At 39.4% G+C, this 13,603-nt stretch overlaps 1 protein-coding gene across 1 annotated transcript in view; it reads left to right on the forward strand.

Annotated features, from left to right (window-relative positions):
* The window catches only part of eml5 (EMAP like 5), a 38,012-nt gene extending 24,556 nt beyond the window's left edge, over positions 1-13,456 (forward strand). The window contains exons 22-45 of the mRNA XM_020630050.2: positions 1,013-1,154; positions 1,243-1,395; positions 2,774-2,905; positions 3,043-3,131; positions 4,016-4,192; positions 4,334-4,535; positions 4,630-4,756; positions 4,961-4,975; positions 5,673-5,681; positions 6,491-6,569; positions 7,385-7,514; positions 7,643-7,741; positions 8,178-8,198; positions 8,599-8,772; positions 8,861-9,069; positions 9,312-9,469; positions 9,737-9,851; positions 9,940-10,128; positions 10,267-10,439; positions 10,984-11,146; positions 11,236-11,339; positions 11,438-11,591; positions 12,011-12,111; positions 12,197-13,456. Coding sequence (XP_020485706.2) covers positions 1,013-1,154; positions 1,243-1,395; positions 2,774-2,905; positions 3,043-3,131; positions 4,016-4,192; positions 4,334-4,535; positions 4,630-4,756; positions 4,961-4,975; positions 5,673-5,681; positions 6,491-6,569; positions 7,385-7,514; positions 7,643-7,741; positions 8,178-8,198; positions 8,599-8,772; positions 8,861-9,069; positions 9,312-9,469; positions 9,737-9,851; positions 9,940-10,128; positions 10,267-10,439; positions 10,984-11,146; positions 11,236-11,339; positions 11,438-11,591; positions 12,011-12,111; positions 12,197-12,233 — 2,952 coding nt within the window. The 3' untranslated portion in view covers positions 12,234-13,456. The remainder of the gene's footprint in view (positions 1-1,012; positions 1,155-1,242; positions 1,396-2,773; positions 2,906-3,042; positions 3,132-4,015; positions 4,193-4,333; positions 4,536-4,629; positions 4,757-4,960; positions 4,976-5,672; positions 5,682-6,490; positions 6,570-7,384; positions 7,515-7,642; positions 7,742-8,177; positions 8,199-8,598; positions 8,773-8,860; positions 9,070-9,311; positions 9,470-9,736; positions 9,852-9,939; positions 10,129-10,266; positions 10,440-10,983; positions 11,147-11,235; positions 11,340-11,437; positions 11,592-12,010; positions 12,112-12,196) is intronic.
* The last annotated feature ends 147 nt before the right edge of the window (positions 13,457-13,603 follow it).

The raw sequence follows: 13,603 nt of genomic DNA on the forward strand, positions 1-13,603 counted from the left end.
ACATTATGTGAGATAATGTAATGTTTTAGCGAAAATGGGATGTTTTATGTTCAAGATGCTGGGTGCTAAGACTCATGTTGTTTCCCTTACACTATAGAGAAGCGTCTCAAGGTGTACGTTAGATTGATTGCACATTTTGTAACACAGATACGTGTTATTCTATGAAAACTGGACAGCAGAAATAGATGCATATACATCCTGATGACTCATGTCTGTTTCATTCAGCAATGCAGAATTATCAGGGAGGTGGCCATAAATGGTGATGAATTATTGCTGCTGGATGTGAGATTGTTAATTTACCTAAGTGCTCCAGACAGAGTGAATGTTATTGATCACCTATTTCAATTGCTTTAAAACATGCAAGTACAATTTGATGAATAGGATCAGTTGATGAGATAGATAAAGGTCATCCTTGGTTATCTCTTATTTAGGTAACAAGCTAACTTTGTAAGAGAATTATAATGTTGTTTTCACACAGTTATTATAATTCATTTAGCCCATACTGATGTCAGATAGGAGAGAATTATACTAATTAGGCAGAGGATGTTGCTGTAGTCTATGTATATGAACAAAAAGCTCCTAGTTTTTTATTCACTTTGAAATCTGGCCTGAAGTAATAGAAAGCATGAAGAAGCACAAAGCATAATTTAATAGGAAACTGTGTTTAATTCATACCTTAGACTTGCCTTTTTTTCATAATACCCTCGTTGTCTACGGCGACACTTTTTGCCCTGTAAGTGAAGTCAAATACCCTAAAGTGGAAATGAATAAACAAAAGAGAAACGCACACTCTTGTATAATTTAAGTAGTATTTTTATGTATCTCATAAACTTATCCTCAATTACTGTTCAATGAATCAATCAGTCACACAAGGGGTGAAGAAATACATTTTTCCTAAACAGAATGCATCAAATTCATGGCTAGCACATTATTCTCCCATCAGTTTTTTTTTGCTGTATCCTAATTTCTAATTGAAGAATAAACTTGGAAATGTTATTCTATGTGTCTGCAGGGTCACATGGAGGGTGAAGTGTGGGGCCTTGCCACTCATCCCCACCTCCCTCTCTGTGCCACCGTCAGCGATGACAAAACCCTGCGCATATGGGACCTTTCGCCCAGCCACTGCATGCTGGCGGTACGCAAACTCAGAAAAGGTGAGTCACCGTTCAGACACTAACAGATTATTTTCCGACAGGATGTGCGCAGGTCCCAGGGCGATAACAAACACATTATCCTCCACAGGCGGCCGTTGTTGCTGCTTCTCCCCTGACGGCAAAGCATTGGCGGTGGGCCTGAATGATGGCAGCTTCCTCATTGTGAATGCAGACACTCTGGAGGACCTGGTGTCCTTCCACCACCGCAAGGACATCATCTCTGATATCAGGTTCTCTCCAGGTCTGTGGTCCACCTTTACACTTTTTAAACATTTCTAAACAACCCTAAATCCTTCTCTATATGATAAGCAGGCCTATAAAATGTCTGTGCATCTTAGTGTTTGTAAGATGCTGTGAATAAGTTCAGCAGTATAATCCAGTAATACATATGTCTTTCCTGCTGCTGAGACAGGTAGATATTGCTGGAGGCCTGACCCAAATTAATATCTTTCTGTCATAGGGCAAGACACAGTGACGGCTAGAGCAGAATGGGAAACAGTAGTGGTGGATTAAGTGGGAGCAAGAAACTAAACTCCTTTTCGCCAGGACACTTAACCTTCCACACTGCAACAGATCCTTTTTCTCAACCCAACACCCATACATCCCTGAGGGCCTATATCTTAGAACAGCGGTCACTGTATGGAGCAGTATAACACTGAGCAGGACATAGACTTTAGTATGGTTATTAAAGTAGGAATAACCAATGAAACTCCTTTTTTACTTTTTCAAAGGTAACAAGCTAAGAATCTACAGTCATGCTAAGTGTTCTCTTAAGTTATATCTTTACTGAATCTGAGTAAAATGATTTAAAAAAGACTTCTCCAACACATAAAGAGGAGTGGGACCATTGAACCCAGATTAGGTAGGAGAAATATGCTGAATTTGAGCACATCACGTTTGTTGCCTTGATGCTTCCTGAAGAAAAGCAAACAATTTGCCACTCGAAAACCTGCTATCCAAAGATTTCCTTTGTTCTTTTTACCATAAAGAGTTTGTATAATGGTGTATGTATACTATTTCAATTTATAATGAGGCACATGCTGACTTTAGCTTAATGTACACTGATGAGCCTGCATATATTAATGCTACCATGTTTTTTCAGATATAATATCAAACATGCATACCATCTTTGTTTCACATTTTAAGGATTGGACAAGGCGTTGATTTTCTGCACAAAATTACATATTGTTTTGAATGTTTCACCAAAAAGTACCAAAATAGAGACCTGCTTGCAATGCTAGAGAAAAATTCAGGTCATCACGCTCATCATTGGGGTTTGTTTTGCACTATGAACATCTTTACAATGTTTAATGCCAATCCATTTAGTTGTTGTTATTGACAACAACTAAATTGAAGAAAAAGAAGTGATGGGATCACCAAAGACACTATAGAATGAATTAAACCATAACTTTCGATACAGAATTTCTTCCAATAATTGCGCTACTGTAAAGCATCCTTGGGTTTCTTGAAAGGTGCTATATACTGTAAATCCAAGCTATTAATAATTGTTTGGAGATCTCAGCCACAACCATATCAATTGATTAAACAACAAATCTGTTGATCCTCATTTCAAATAGATCGTGGGAATGACTGATAATCCTCTCTGTTTTTTTGGTCAGGAACCGGGAAGTATCTTGCAGTAGCATCAGGAGACACATTTGTGGATATTTATAATGTAATGAGCAGCAAACGGGTGGGTGTGTGCAAAGGATGCCTGAACTACATTACACATCTCGACTGGGACAAGAGAGGTAAACATATTTCCTTGTATACTGTTTTCTTATCTCAGGAAAGTTGCAAATGAGTGCTGAAGGATCAACCACAAACTAAAAATGTCTTTATTAAAGAACAGTTAAGCACCTCTATTCACTGGGCCTTTTTTTCACAGGAAAACTACTCCAAGTAAACACAGGTGCTAAAGAGCAGTGGTTTTTTGAAGCTCCTCGTGGCAAGAGGCAGACCATACCAGCTACAGAGGTAAGCAAGGAGAGAAAGCACAAGAGCAACCATGGTTATGGAGCTGTTGCCGGATGTATTCCCTTTGGGCTTAGAGTGGGCTCAGGAAGGGCAGCACAGCATTAACACGGCCCACTTTTCACCAATTCATTCTAATTTTGGCAATGCAAGTGGGATATCGTTTGTTGCCTCTATAATGCAGAGTGACATTCAGACATCTTGCCAGGCACACCATGGAGAGGTGCATTAAGAAAATAAGGCTCAGAGATGATGCTTCTGGGTTGTGTCTGGCTGGCGCCCAAGACAACCTCTCTCACCTTTTCTCTGTCATCCCATCATTTATCAGGATGCATTAGCTTTCCTTCAGTTGTCCCATCCATTTCACTCTTATCCTGTTCACTTGATTATAGGATCCTTTTTGAAAGGCTGAGCAAGTGTCTTAACCAATTTTGATTGTCTTATATCTGTTTTATAGTGTACTTTTAAAGTATTCTTTAATGTTTTGTGATGGTATTTTCTCTTACTTTTAGGTAAGGGGTGCCTCAAGGATCTGTCCTTGGTCCCATTTTTATTATGGGCTACAATTAAATTAATAATTTAGTTATTTTTTTAGTTTTATGTAGTGATATCAGAAGGAGAGGAGAGGCTGGATATAAAAGAACTAAATAATGGCAATGTTTCGAAAGCACAGTGTTGACTCTCAATAATGGCTGCCAGCAGGTTCAGGTTCAAAAGCTTAATTCAATATTTTAGTAATTATCAATTATGTTCTTTATGGTGAAGCTCCTGAGTTCATTTATGAATTGTTTTCTATTTTGTTGCTCTTGTGTTTCCCTGTTTCCCTGTTCCTCTGTAACCTTTTAAAGATAAAGCTTAATAATTTTTTAACCATAATTCCTTGTCAGGTGGAAAAGATTGACTGGAGTACGTGGACATGCGTCCTCGGAGCGTCTGTTGAGGGCATCTGGCCTTTGATCAGCGAGGTCACAGAGGTCACCGCTGCCTGCCTTAGTAACAACAGGAAGGTGCTAGCAACAGGGGATGACTTAGGATATGTCAAACTCTTCAGATACCCTGTCAAGGTAACAAAGCATATTTTTTTTCCTATGATCTTGTGTGGGTGTCTTACAGCTTAAGGCTTATGGTTAAAAATTATGAAAATGTTATGTTAATTTTTGTATTAAAGTCACAAATGTTAAGCAAATGTTGTCTTCCTCCCCCAGGGGAAATATGCAAAGTTCAAACGCTACGTGGCCCACAGCACACATGTTACCAATGTGCGATGGACCCATGACGACAGCCTCTTGGTGACTGTCGGTGGGGGCGACACGTGCCTCATGATCTGGGCCCATGAGCCTGAGGGCCACCGGGAGTTCAAGCAGTGTGACAGCGAGGAGTCAGACATCGAGAGTGAGGACGATGGAGGTGAGGGATAAGCTTCTTCTTCAGAGATTTAGTCTCCAAATCTTTCTCTTTCTAATGAGGAATCTGTATCACGTTTTCTCTTTTTTTTCTCCAGGATATGACAGCGATGTGACAAGGGAGAATGAGATCACCTACACCATAAAGGCCTTATCTACAAACATGAGACCAATGACCGGCGTGAAGCCCCACTTGCAGATGAAAGAGCCCTCTGTGGATGAAAGGTATTCCTCAGTTTCTACCTATCAAAGAATGAGAAGTGAGTTGTATCTGTTACACCAAACCTGAATTCTTTAGTCAACATATCTTTTCTTTTCCTCTCCTGTCCTTTCCCTTTTGAAATAACTCGGCCTTTTCTGCTCTTCTTCTTTCCTTTGATGGCTGTCCATCTCTTATTATGATGCTTCCTTTTTTAATTCCACTTGAAGACAAGGCGTGGTCAGGTAAGCTTTGTATTCACATTGGGTTTTATCTGTGGCCATGGTTGAAATATGTGTAATAGGATGAAATGAAGGAACAAATACAGTATCGAGAAATTTCTTTAGCTTGTTGCTAAATGAATCTGTGAAGCCTTTGCAGTAAAAATTCCCCATTTTCAGTGATTCAGCATTTTTCCTGCACATACAAACCACGAAGCCATTTTGGGTTTCTAGTAGGAATTAATTTGATTAACTGTAATTGGTTGAGTGTGCACTTTAGTAGTGCATAGAGAAACATCTGAATGGGCTGTACAAGATTGTTTTTACAAGTTAAGGACTCTGGGGTAGTGGCACGATTAAAGAGAATCTCAAACATCAATCCAGAAAGAAATTAGGAATTTACACATGTAAAATCCTCTGACAAATGTTTTTTAAGCTGCTTTTAAACAGAGAGTATCAAATGTTCTTATAATATTAATCCATCAATGTGTCAAAGACTTTGGGTGCTTCAGGTTTATTGATTTCTACTGGAGTTTTCTTTCAATATGCAAGTATCCATGCAGCAGTTGTCATGGAAATGGACTTTAGTTGTCATGGTTACAAAATGGTGCTGACTCTTGTATTTTATGTCCTCAGTGCGTCTGCTGGGCAGCAATGAATGCTGTGAGAAGCCTTTTTTGTAATCCTTGCTTTTCTTTTATTTATAATTGCTGCCATGAAGAGGGTCAAGGTAAGATCTTTACTCTCTGGTTCTTTTATGACTTCATAAACCACACACAGTTATGGTTAAATAGTTTCTTGTTGTACCATAGTCTCTGAGTGTAAAAGGTCATGCTCACAGTTTTCTACATTTATTCTTGCCTTCTTGCGTAGTTTTTCCAGAGCATTTTCTTTAAACAGGCCTATTTTCAGCAACTATAGAAACCATTCCCTCCAAAGGAACCACGGAAAGATGAAATCAAGCGGATTTAATGAGTTGAAAACTTTACTCAGGTTATCCTAAATTACAGACGAGGGCATTTTATTGCTGCTTCTCCAGAAAATATATTTGTTCAATGATGAGGTTTTTGTATCTCTTGATGACTTATATTGTTTATTTTATTTTTTTCTTTTATTTTTGCTTTGTTGAAAAAAAACCCGGACTAAGTCACAGTTATTCCATACTGATATTTCTTTTTGATTTGACTTTTAACTCTTCATGTTATTCAGCTCTCAAAGTAATTTCCCCCTATAGTCACTTTTCAAACTGGGCTTATTCACTGCTTGCTTAGCTGGTTATTCACACTCTGAGCTCACTTTGTAGACAATAAGCCTTCAAAACATCTCTCTCTGTAATTGGCTTTTTCAAAAAATCCTCACACTTGCATTTCTTTTGTAAGTAAACTTCACATACTTGTGAGCGCATAAAGGCACATATTTGTGAAACATTTTAATCCATAAACCAGAAGAGTAAACAGTGTAAGATGAATGTCTTTATCATTATGATTAGCATGATAAGTAGCTGTGTGGTAGACGTCTTATCCCAGCTGTCTGTTTCAGGCCTCCTGTCAGCAGAGCGCTGCCTCAGCCGGAGAAGCTGCAGACCAACAACGTGGGCAAAAAGAAGAGACCCATTGAAGTAAGAAGTGGGGACGCAGGCAGCCATTGAGAAAAACAGGCCCGAAACTGATTCTAAAGTTTAAAATAACAATTTTAGCCATAGCCAATCATGATACCAATGTTCTTCTTAAATTCCTTTGTGTTGCTTATTTTATGTTGTTGTCAATTCCCCCGTCGGGGAACAAATTAATAAACATTATAAAACAGTGGTGAACATTATCTAAGTAAGTCAGGTCTATATTACACTAAGTTTGTGTCATACAAGTCTACAAAAACACATTTAATTGTATATCTTTTTAATAGAAAACACTTTGTTTTTGACAAGAACAACTGCTTTAAAGTCTCTTTAGCCTGCTTTCATTCTGAAATTCAGGGATTCAGTTATTACACAGCCCAACAAAAACCTCCAAAACATAAATATTTGAATATTACATTACATTTAAATGCATAAATCATTAGAAAGTACGTAACATGAGGCTAAAACATGGAGACTATTAGCTAATAATCTTTAAATTTGAGTGAGGCAACAGACAGGCAATCGATGTAAGCCAGTCATTTCCTTACTTGCGTCCTTACTTAAACACAACAAACTAAAATAATAGTGAAACAGTTAATACACCGAGGGATTCTTGTCTCTGTCAGGGCAGCAAAGATTCAAAGTGGTGCTTCTTAATGTGATTATTTGTGTTGAAGACGCTGTGTGCTCGTCCTCTCTCTGGAGACTCTGATGACGCTTTAATCAAATAATGACCGTCTCCATCAGCTCTGCACATCTTGGTTGTCATGGCGCTGACCTTTCTGACTTTCTGACTGTCTTTTTTACCTCTCCCTCAGGACCTGGTGTTGGAGCTGGTGTTTGGTTACCGCGGCAACGACTGCCGTAATAACGTGCACTACCTGAATGAGGGGGCGGACATCATCTACCACACGGCCTCGGTGGGCATCGTGCTCAACCTGACAACCTGTAAGCACGCCGAGTGCAGACTAGAAGAAGCTCAATTCTCTTTTTACTGCCTACAAAGAAACATAATGTTATTTCATATGTATTTCATTAAGAGACTCTATGTCATGTGTGTGTGTGTGTGTTTACAGCTTGCCAAAGTTTCTATGTGGAACACAGTGACGACATTCTGTGCCTGACAATCAATCAACATCCCAAATTCCCCAACGTGGTGGCTACTGGCCAAGTAGGTATGTTTGTGCGACGTTGACCTCCTGTGTCAGCAGCTGCCCCGCTTCTCTTCCCTGTTTCTGCTGTAGTTTATTGTGCAGGATTATTGTTTATGACAGATGGCCTTCCTCCCCTACAAGCTTGTCTGTACTTTATAGAAACTAACGAGCAAAATTAACATTTTTCTGCATACATGAATAGTTCAGGGAGTACCACACATGCTGCAGTTCCTGGAAACATATAAACAACCCTGAAATGTAACAACAGAGTATTTGCACAGATTCACGTTTAAAAACAGAGTTTAAAGACATACACACATGTGATTTTACATAACTGTTATGATTGACGGTGGAGGCCTTTGTTGATTTCAACCATTTTGGCTGAAACAGTCCCCAAAAATAAAATGAAAAATAATTTGTTTGTTCTGTAAATAAATTGGATTTACTTTCTTTCCAGGTGATACTGGTGACATGTCAGGTAAGGACATTACAAAATGTGTCCAAAATGTGCCGTCAGCCTGATAAAGAAACATGATGTTAATTACTTTTTAAAAACTATTGAAAATCTGTCCGATTTAATTCATCTTCTTGAGGTTACTGCCATCTAGTGGCTGTTTGATTAAGAGTCTATATCGCTTGAAAAAAATGTCTCTTTTAAAATAATCAGTTTGGAGTAATATGGCTTTGTGCTAGATACTAAAAATGTAAACATCATTTCGAAATTGAAATTGTAGAAAACGAACAAACAAAGTAACCAAGTAAGGATAATTAAATAGCATCTTTGCATATTGTTATAACATGAGTCTGACAAATGTAAGTCATTAAAGTAGTTCAATCTAGAGAAGTCCTTTTTTTTCTCTCTCTCCTCTGTTCCTCAGCCACGTCTCCATCCATCCATGTGTGGGACGCAATGACCAAGCAGACGCTGTCTGTGCTGCGTTGTTTCCATGCCGGTGGGGTTTGCTCTGTCAGCTTTAGTGCGACAGGAAAACTGCTGCTTTCTGTGGGACTGGACCCTGAACACACCGTCACCATCTGGAAGTGGCAGGAAGGTAAAAAGAAAAAAGAATCCTCATTTAAACACTCCCAAAGTCCCAACGCCTCAGAGAGTTCACACTTTCATTGCATTTTGTTTTTCAGGTGCCAAAGTGGCCAGCAGGATAGGTCACACTCAGAGGATCTTTGTGGCTGAATTTCGGCCTGACTCTGACACACACTTTGTGTCAGTGGGGATCAAACATGTACGTTTTTGGACGTTAGCTGGCCGAGCTTTACTCAGCAAAAAAGGCGTGCTGAGCACCATCGAAGATGCCAGGATGCAGACAATGCTGTCTGTAGCATTTGGAGCTGTAAGTGACTTCCAATTAATATAGTGTACAGTGTCTAACTTATTAATTCTGACAGATAATATGTTACATTTGCTCTTCAGAATTGTGCTTGTTCTTAACTTCATCATATATGTTAATTTTCATGATTCACTTTCACTTATCATATCTCAAACTTTCTGCTTAAATGTGCTGTGAATTGTTCTTGCCTTGCTCGCTCTGCTCTTTTAGGCCACTAGATTAGTGCAGATTTGTTTTCTTTTCAGAATAACTTGACATTTACAGGTACCATAAGTGGGGATGTGTGTGTGTGGAAAGAACACGTTCTAGTAAGAATTGTGGCCAAAGCTCATACGGGCCCTGTGTTCACCATGTACACCACACTAAGAGACGGCCTCATCGTCACTGGAGGCAAAGAAAGACCGTAAGTGCTGCTCAGTTCCTAAACTATATTACAAATAAGAAAGCTCACATTATGTAGTCGTGTCATTAAAAGGGTTATGTGGTTAGAATAAGGTATTGTAATACCCTGACGTTCAAATTCTGGCTACTAGCATCAGTATTTGTGATCATAAGCCTATTCATGTTTTACCAATAAGATTTTGAAAATTGGAAAGAAATGTATAAAAGAAGTTAAGACAATTCATTTTCATAGAATGAGAGGAAACAATCATCTGTTTTTCTTACACAGGTCAAAGGAGGGTGGCGCCCTGAAGCTTTGGGACCAGGAGCTAAAACGCTGCCGAGCGTTCCGTTTAGAAACTGGCCAGGTCATTGACTGTGTCCGCTCCGTGTGCAGAGGAAAGGTACAGTTAAAGCTGCACTCAATGAAAGGTCCAGCTTGTTCTCAAACTTCAGCTGTATGTTGAGATGTTTCGCTCATTCCTTTGTCAGGGTAAAATCCTGGTGGGGACCAGAAATGCAGAGATCATTGAGGTAGGAGAGAAAAATGCAGCGTGTAACATCTTGGTGAACGGACACATGGACGGACCGATCTGGGGACTGGGCACCCATCCCTCCAGAGATGTATTTCTGTCTGCTGCAGAGGACGGCACTGTTCGTCTATGGGACATCCCTGAGAAGGTCAGCACCGTTTAGCCTACCTATCCCCACCATTGCAGTTCTTCCCAGTACATCAAAGTTTCACAATTTTTTTTTTTCATGCTGATTCTATATTGTAACTAACCAGTGTGTTGCTTTTCTCGTATGGTGGAGAAACAGAAGATGCTAAATAAAGTGAACCTGGGTCACCCGGCGCGCACCATCAGTTACAGTCCTGAAGGAGACATGGTGGCCATCGGCATGAAGAATGGAGAGTTCATCATCCTGCTGGTAGCCTCGCTCAAAATCTGGGGCAAGAAAAGGGACCGGCGCTCTCCTATCCAGGATATCAGGTAAAAATAGCAGAGTAGGGCACTTTACACAGGGTGCTTTTAGACTATCGATAAGTTAGAGAAGTGGTACATTAAGCCAATATATTGGTAAACCAACATTATCTGGCCAATATAGGCCCATCAGCCATCACATTACATCTGTATCAGTATTCATTTTTTCCATATAAACTTTTATGAAAAATTTTGAGAGTATTTAAACAATCGTCAGTGTAATTAACAAACACTCTCTCAGCACTGTCTACAGCCCACGCAGCAATGTATCATAGCCAAGCAGAGGTGGTCTGCACTAGTAATTGCTGACAGTACTGTATGTCATATCAAACTTAAAGAGCATAAAGAGTACCATTGCATTGTCAAATGTGGGCTCATTTCAGATTGAAAAGGTTTATTTTAATTACAGTTAAAAACTCCATATTGTTCATTGTAGAATTTCCCCCTCTCAAATATGTAAAATTTACATACAAATCTACAGACTAAATTGGAACAGATCTACAGACTCTGCATATTGAACGTTTTTTTGTGACATTGAATGTCTGTCTTACAGGTTCAGTCCACATTCGCGCTACTTGGCCGTAGGCTCTACTGAGAGTGCAGTGGACTTCTACGACCTTACCCTCGGCCCACAGCTGAACCGCATCAGCTGCTGCAGGGACATCCCCAGCTTTGTGATGCAGATGGACTTCTCTGCTGACAGCACCTACATCCAGGTAAAGACTTCACAGTGTGGTGAGAGGACATGTTTATGTCAGACAGTTGCTGGCCGTGAGATCTCCTAATAATGAATGCCTTGATACAGATCTCCACAGGATCTTATAAACGACTCGTGTACGAGGTGCCGTCTGGGAAGCAGGTCACAGAGCAGTCCCATATCGACAGAATAACCTGGGCCACCTGGACAAGGTTAGAGGCGCAGCGTTACGACTGAGACAAGTGTGCCGGACAGGTAATGGTTAACAGTACACTGAATATCAGAATATAACTCCTCTCTCTGTCTCCAGTGTCCTTGGGGACGAGGTGGTTGGAATCTGGTCCCGTAACACTGACAAAGCAGACGTCACCTGTGCCTGTGTGTCGCACTCAGGCCTTAACATGGTCACAGGCGATGACTTTGGAATGGTTAAGCTGTTTGACTTTCCATGTCCAGAGAAGTTTGTAAGTATGATTGTTAAATATTTTTATCACTGTTTGTTACTTTGTCAACATTTTTGATTCTTTATGATGTTAGGATTAACATTGTTAGCCTTTGTCTGACGATGTATACTGTATATTTGACATTTCTCTCAGCACTTTTCAATGTGATAAATGTGCAATCCCTAAAAATGTTAATGTGTTTAATGCTATAAAATCATCTTGTTGCACCTGTGACCATCATTCAACATTCTTTTCCATTACTGAGACACTTGTTTCTCTGACCACATGATGACTAACAGACCTAATATCATGTTTATGGCTGATATTTTGTCCATTGCAACTGAATGTAGCATATCAGTTTCATTCCATTATCAGATAAATCTGATGTCCCTTGTTTAAAAAATATACCTCATTAATGATGTGCATGTGTCCTCTTTCAGGCCAAACACAAACGTTTTCTGGGCCATTCTGCTCACTTGACGAACGTGCGCTTCACTAATGGAGATCGCTATGTTGTTAGTGCTGGTGGAGACGACAGAAGGTAGGCTCCAAATAAAGCCATAGATAACGACCTAATTAGCTTTCAATATTATGCCATTGATCCTCTCCTTTTGTGTCCTTTTTAGTGTCTTTGTGTGGAGGTGTGTCCATGCCCATCACTGAGAACAACACTTGGACCATTCTGCCTCAGAAATTCTCCCAGCAATGCTCCTCAGAGGAAAAAAAAAACTGCTTGAAAAGAAGAAAAGAATGAGAAGAAGAGGAGAGACCTGGCAGCTTGTTAATGAGTCGATGTGTTGATCTTACTTACTGCCTCAAAACTAGGTGCATGCATATGTGCAAGGCTCATTTTCATGACAGCATCAGTTGTGATTGTGAACAAAGACAGAGAGCCTACAGCCCTGCTCCTACTACATCACATCTTCATTAAAAAAAAAAAAGAAAAAAAAAAAAAAACTCTTATACAGTACGTGCATATCATTACAGTGCAGGTTTTTTTTAAATGAGTCTACATGTCCTGAATGGCAGTTTTTTTTTTTGCCACTTGGAGGTCTAAGAAATTGTGTTACTGACAATGCCATTTTTGAAAAACATGTAGCAAACTGAATTGGCCTTATCTGAGTGTTCAGTTTTTGAGGGTTTGGATTTCTTTTGTATTCTGTTGGGGTTATTTTTGGAATCATGGAGTCAATTGTTTATTCCATTTTTACTGGTAATTCCAAATCCTGTGGCCTTCCTCCTGAATGTAACATCCACTGTTATGTTCTGGATGTCAGCATGCCAAAGCATACTATGCACTGTACACCTGACCTGCTCACTGTGTTACCCTGACGGCTCATTTATGGTTTGTTCCTGTGGTTGTGTTGTTGACTGGTTGACCTCAAACCTCCCTCGGCAGTGTTTCCTCCCATGACATGTTACACGTGTGCATACCTGTATGAGGATTTGTTTGTGGTTAGTGGGTGTGCATGGCTTACTGGAAGACAAATCCGTCCGGACCAAATTCCTCAGAAAACAAAAAAAGAACAGCTGTAAATTGATGTTTCAATGCACTGTTGCAAATCTTTGGGTCATTTTTCAGTGTGCTGCTATGACGTATTATTGTCGCATTTTCAAGAATATGAACAGTGTGACTTTTTCCAATAGTAAGCTAAATGTTTTGTGTAATCAGATATTATACTTAAATGGAATGTTTTATCAGAGAGAAATTATGAAAAGTGCAAAACATTTTGCTTCTAACTACAGACTAACTACAAAAAAAAGTTGCTGCATATTTTGATTTACATTATACCAGTGTAAATAACATTTGTACATATTCTTTTTGTATATTTTTTGTGAGATGTTTCTTAAATTCCACTTTAATAAAAAAAAAGAAGCAACCTTGACCCTGTGTTTTAAACTTTGAGTGACATAAAATCACAGACAGTGCCAAGAACATAAATCAAGTCCTGTTGATGCAGGAGAGAAAACAAGCTATCGGTGTGCATACCAACCTTTTTCTCACTTATCACGTAATTAGAAACATTTCTTGG

This window comes from Labrus bergylta, chromosome 18 (genome assembly GCF_963930695.1).
Source record: "Labrus bergylta chromosome 18, fLabBer1.1, whole genome shotgun sequence".
Lineage (NCBI taxonomy): Eukaryota > Metazoa > Chordata > Actinopteri > Labriformes > Labridae > Labrus > Labrus bergylta.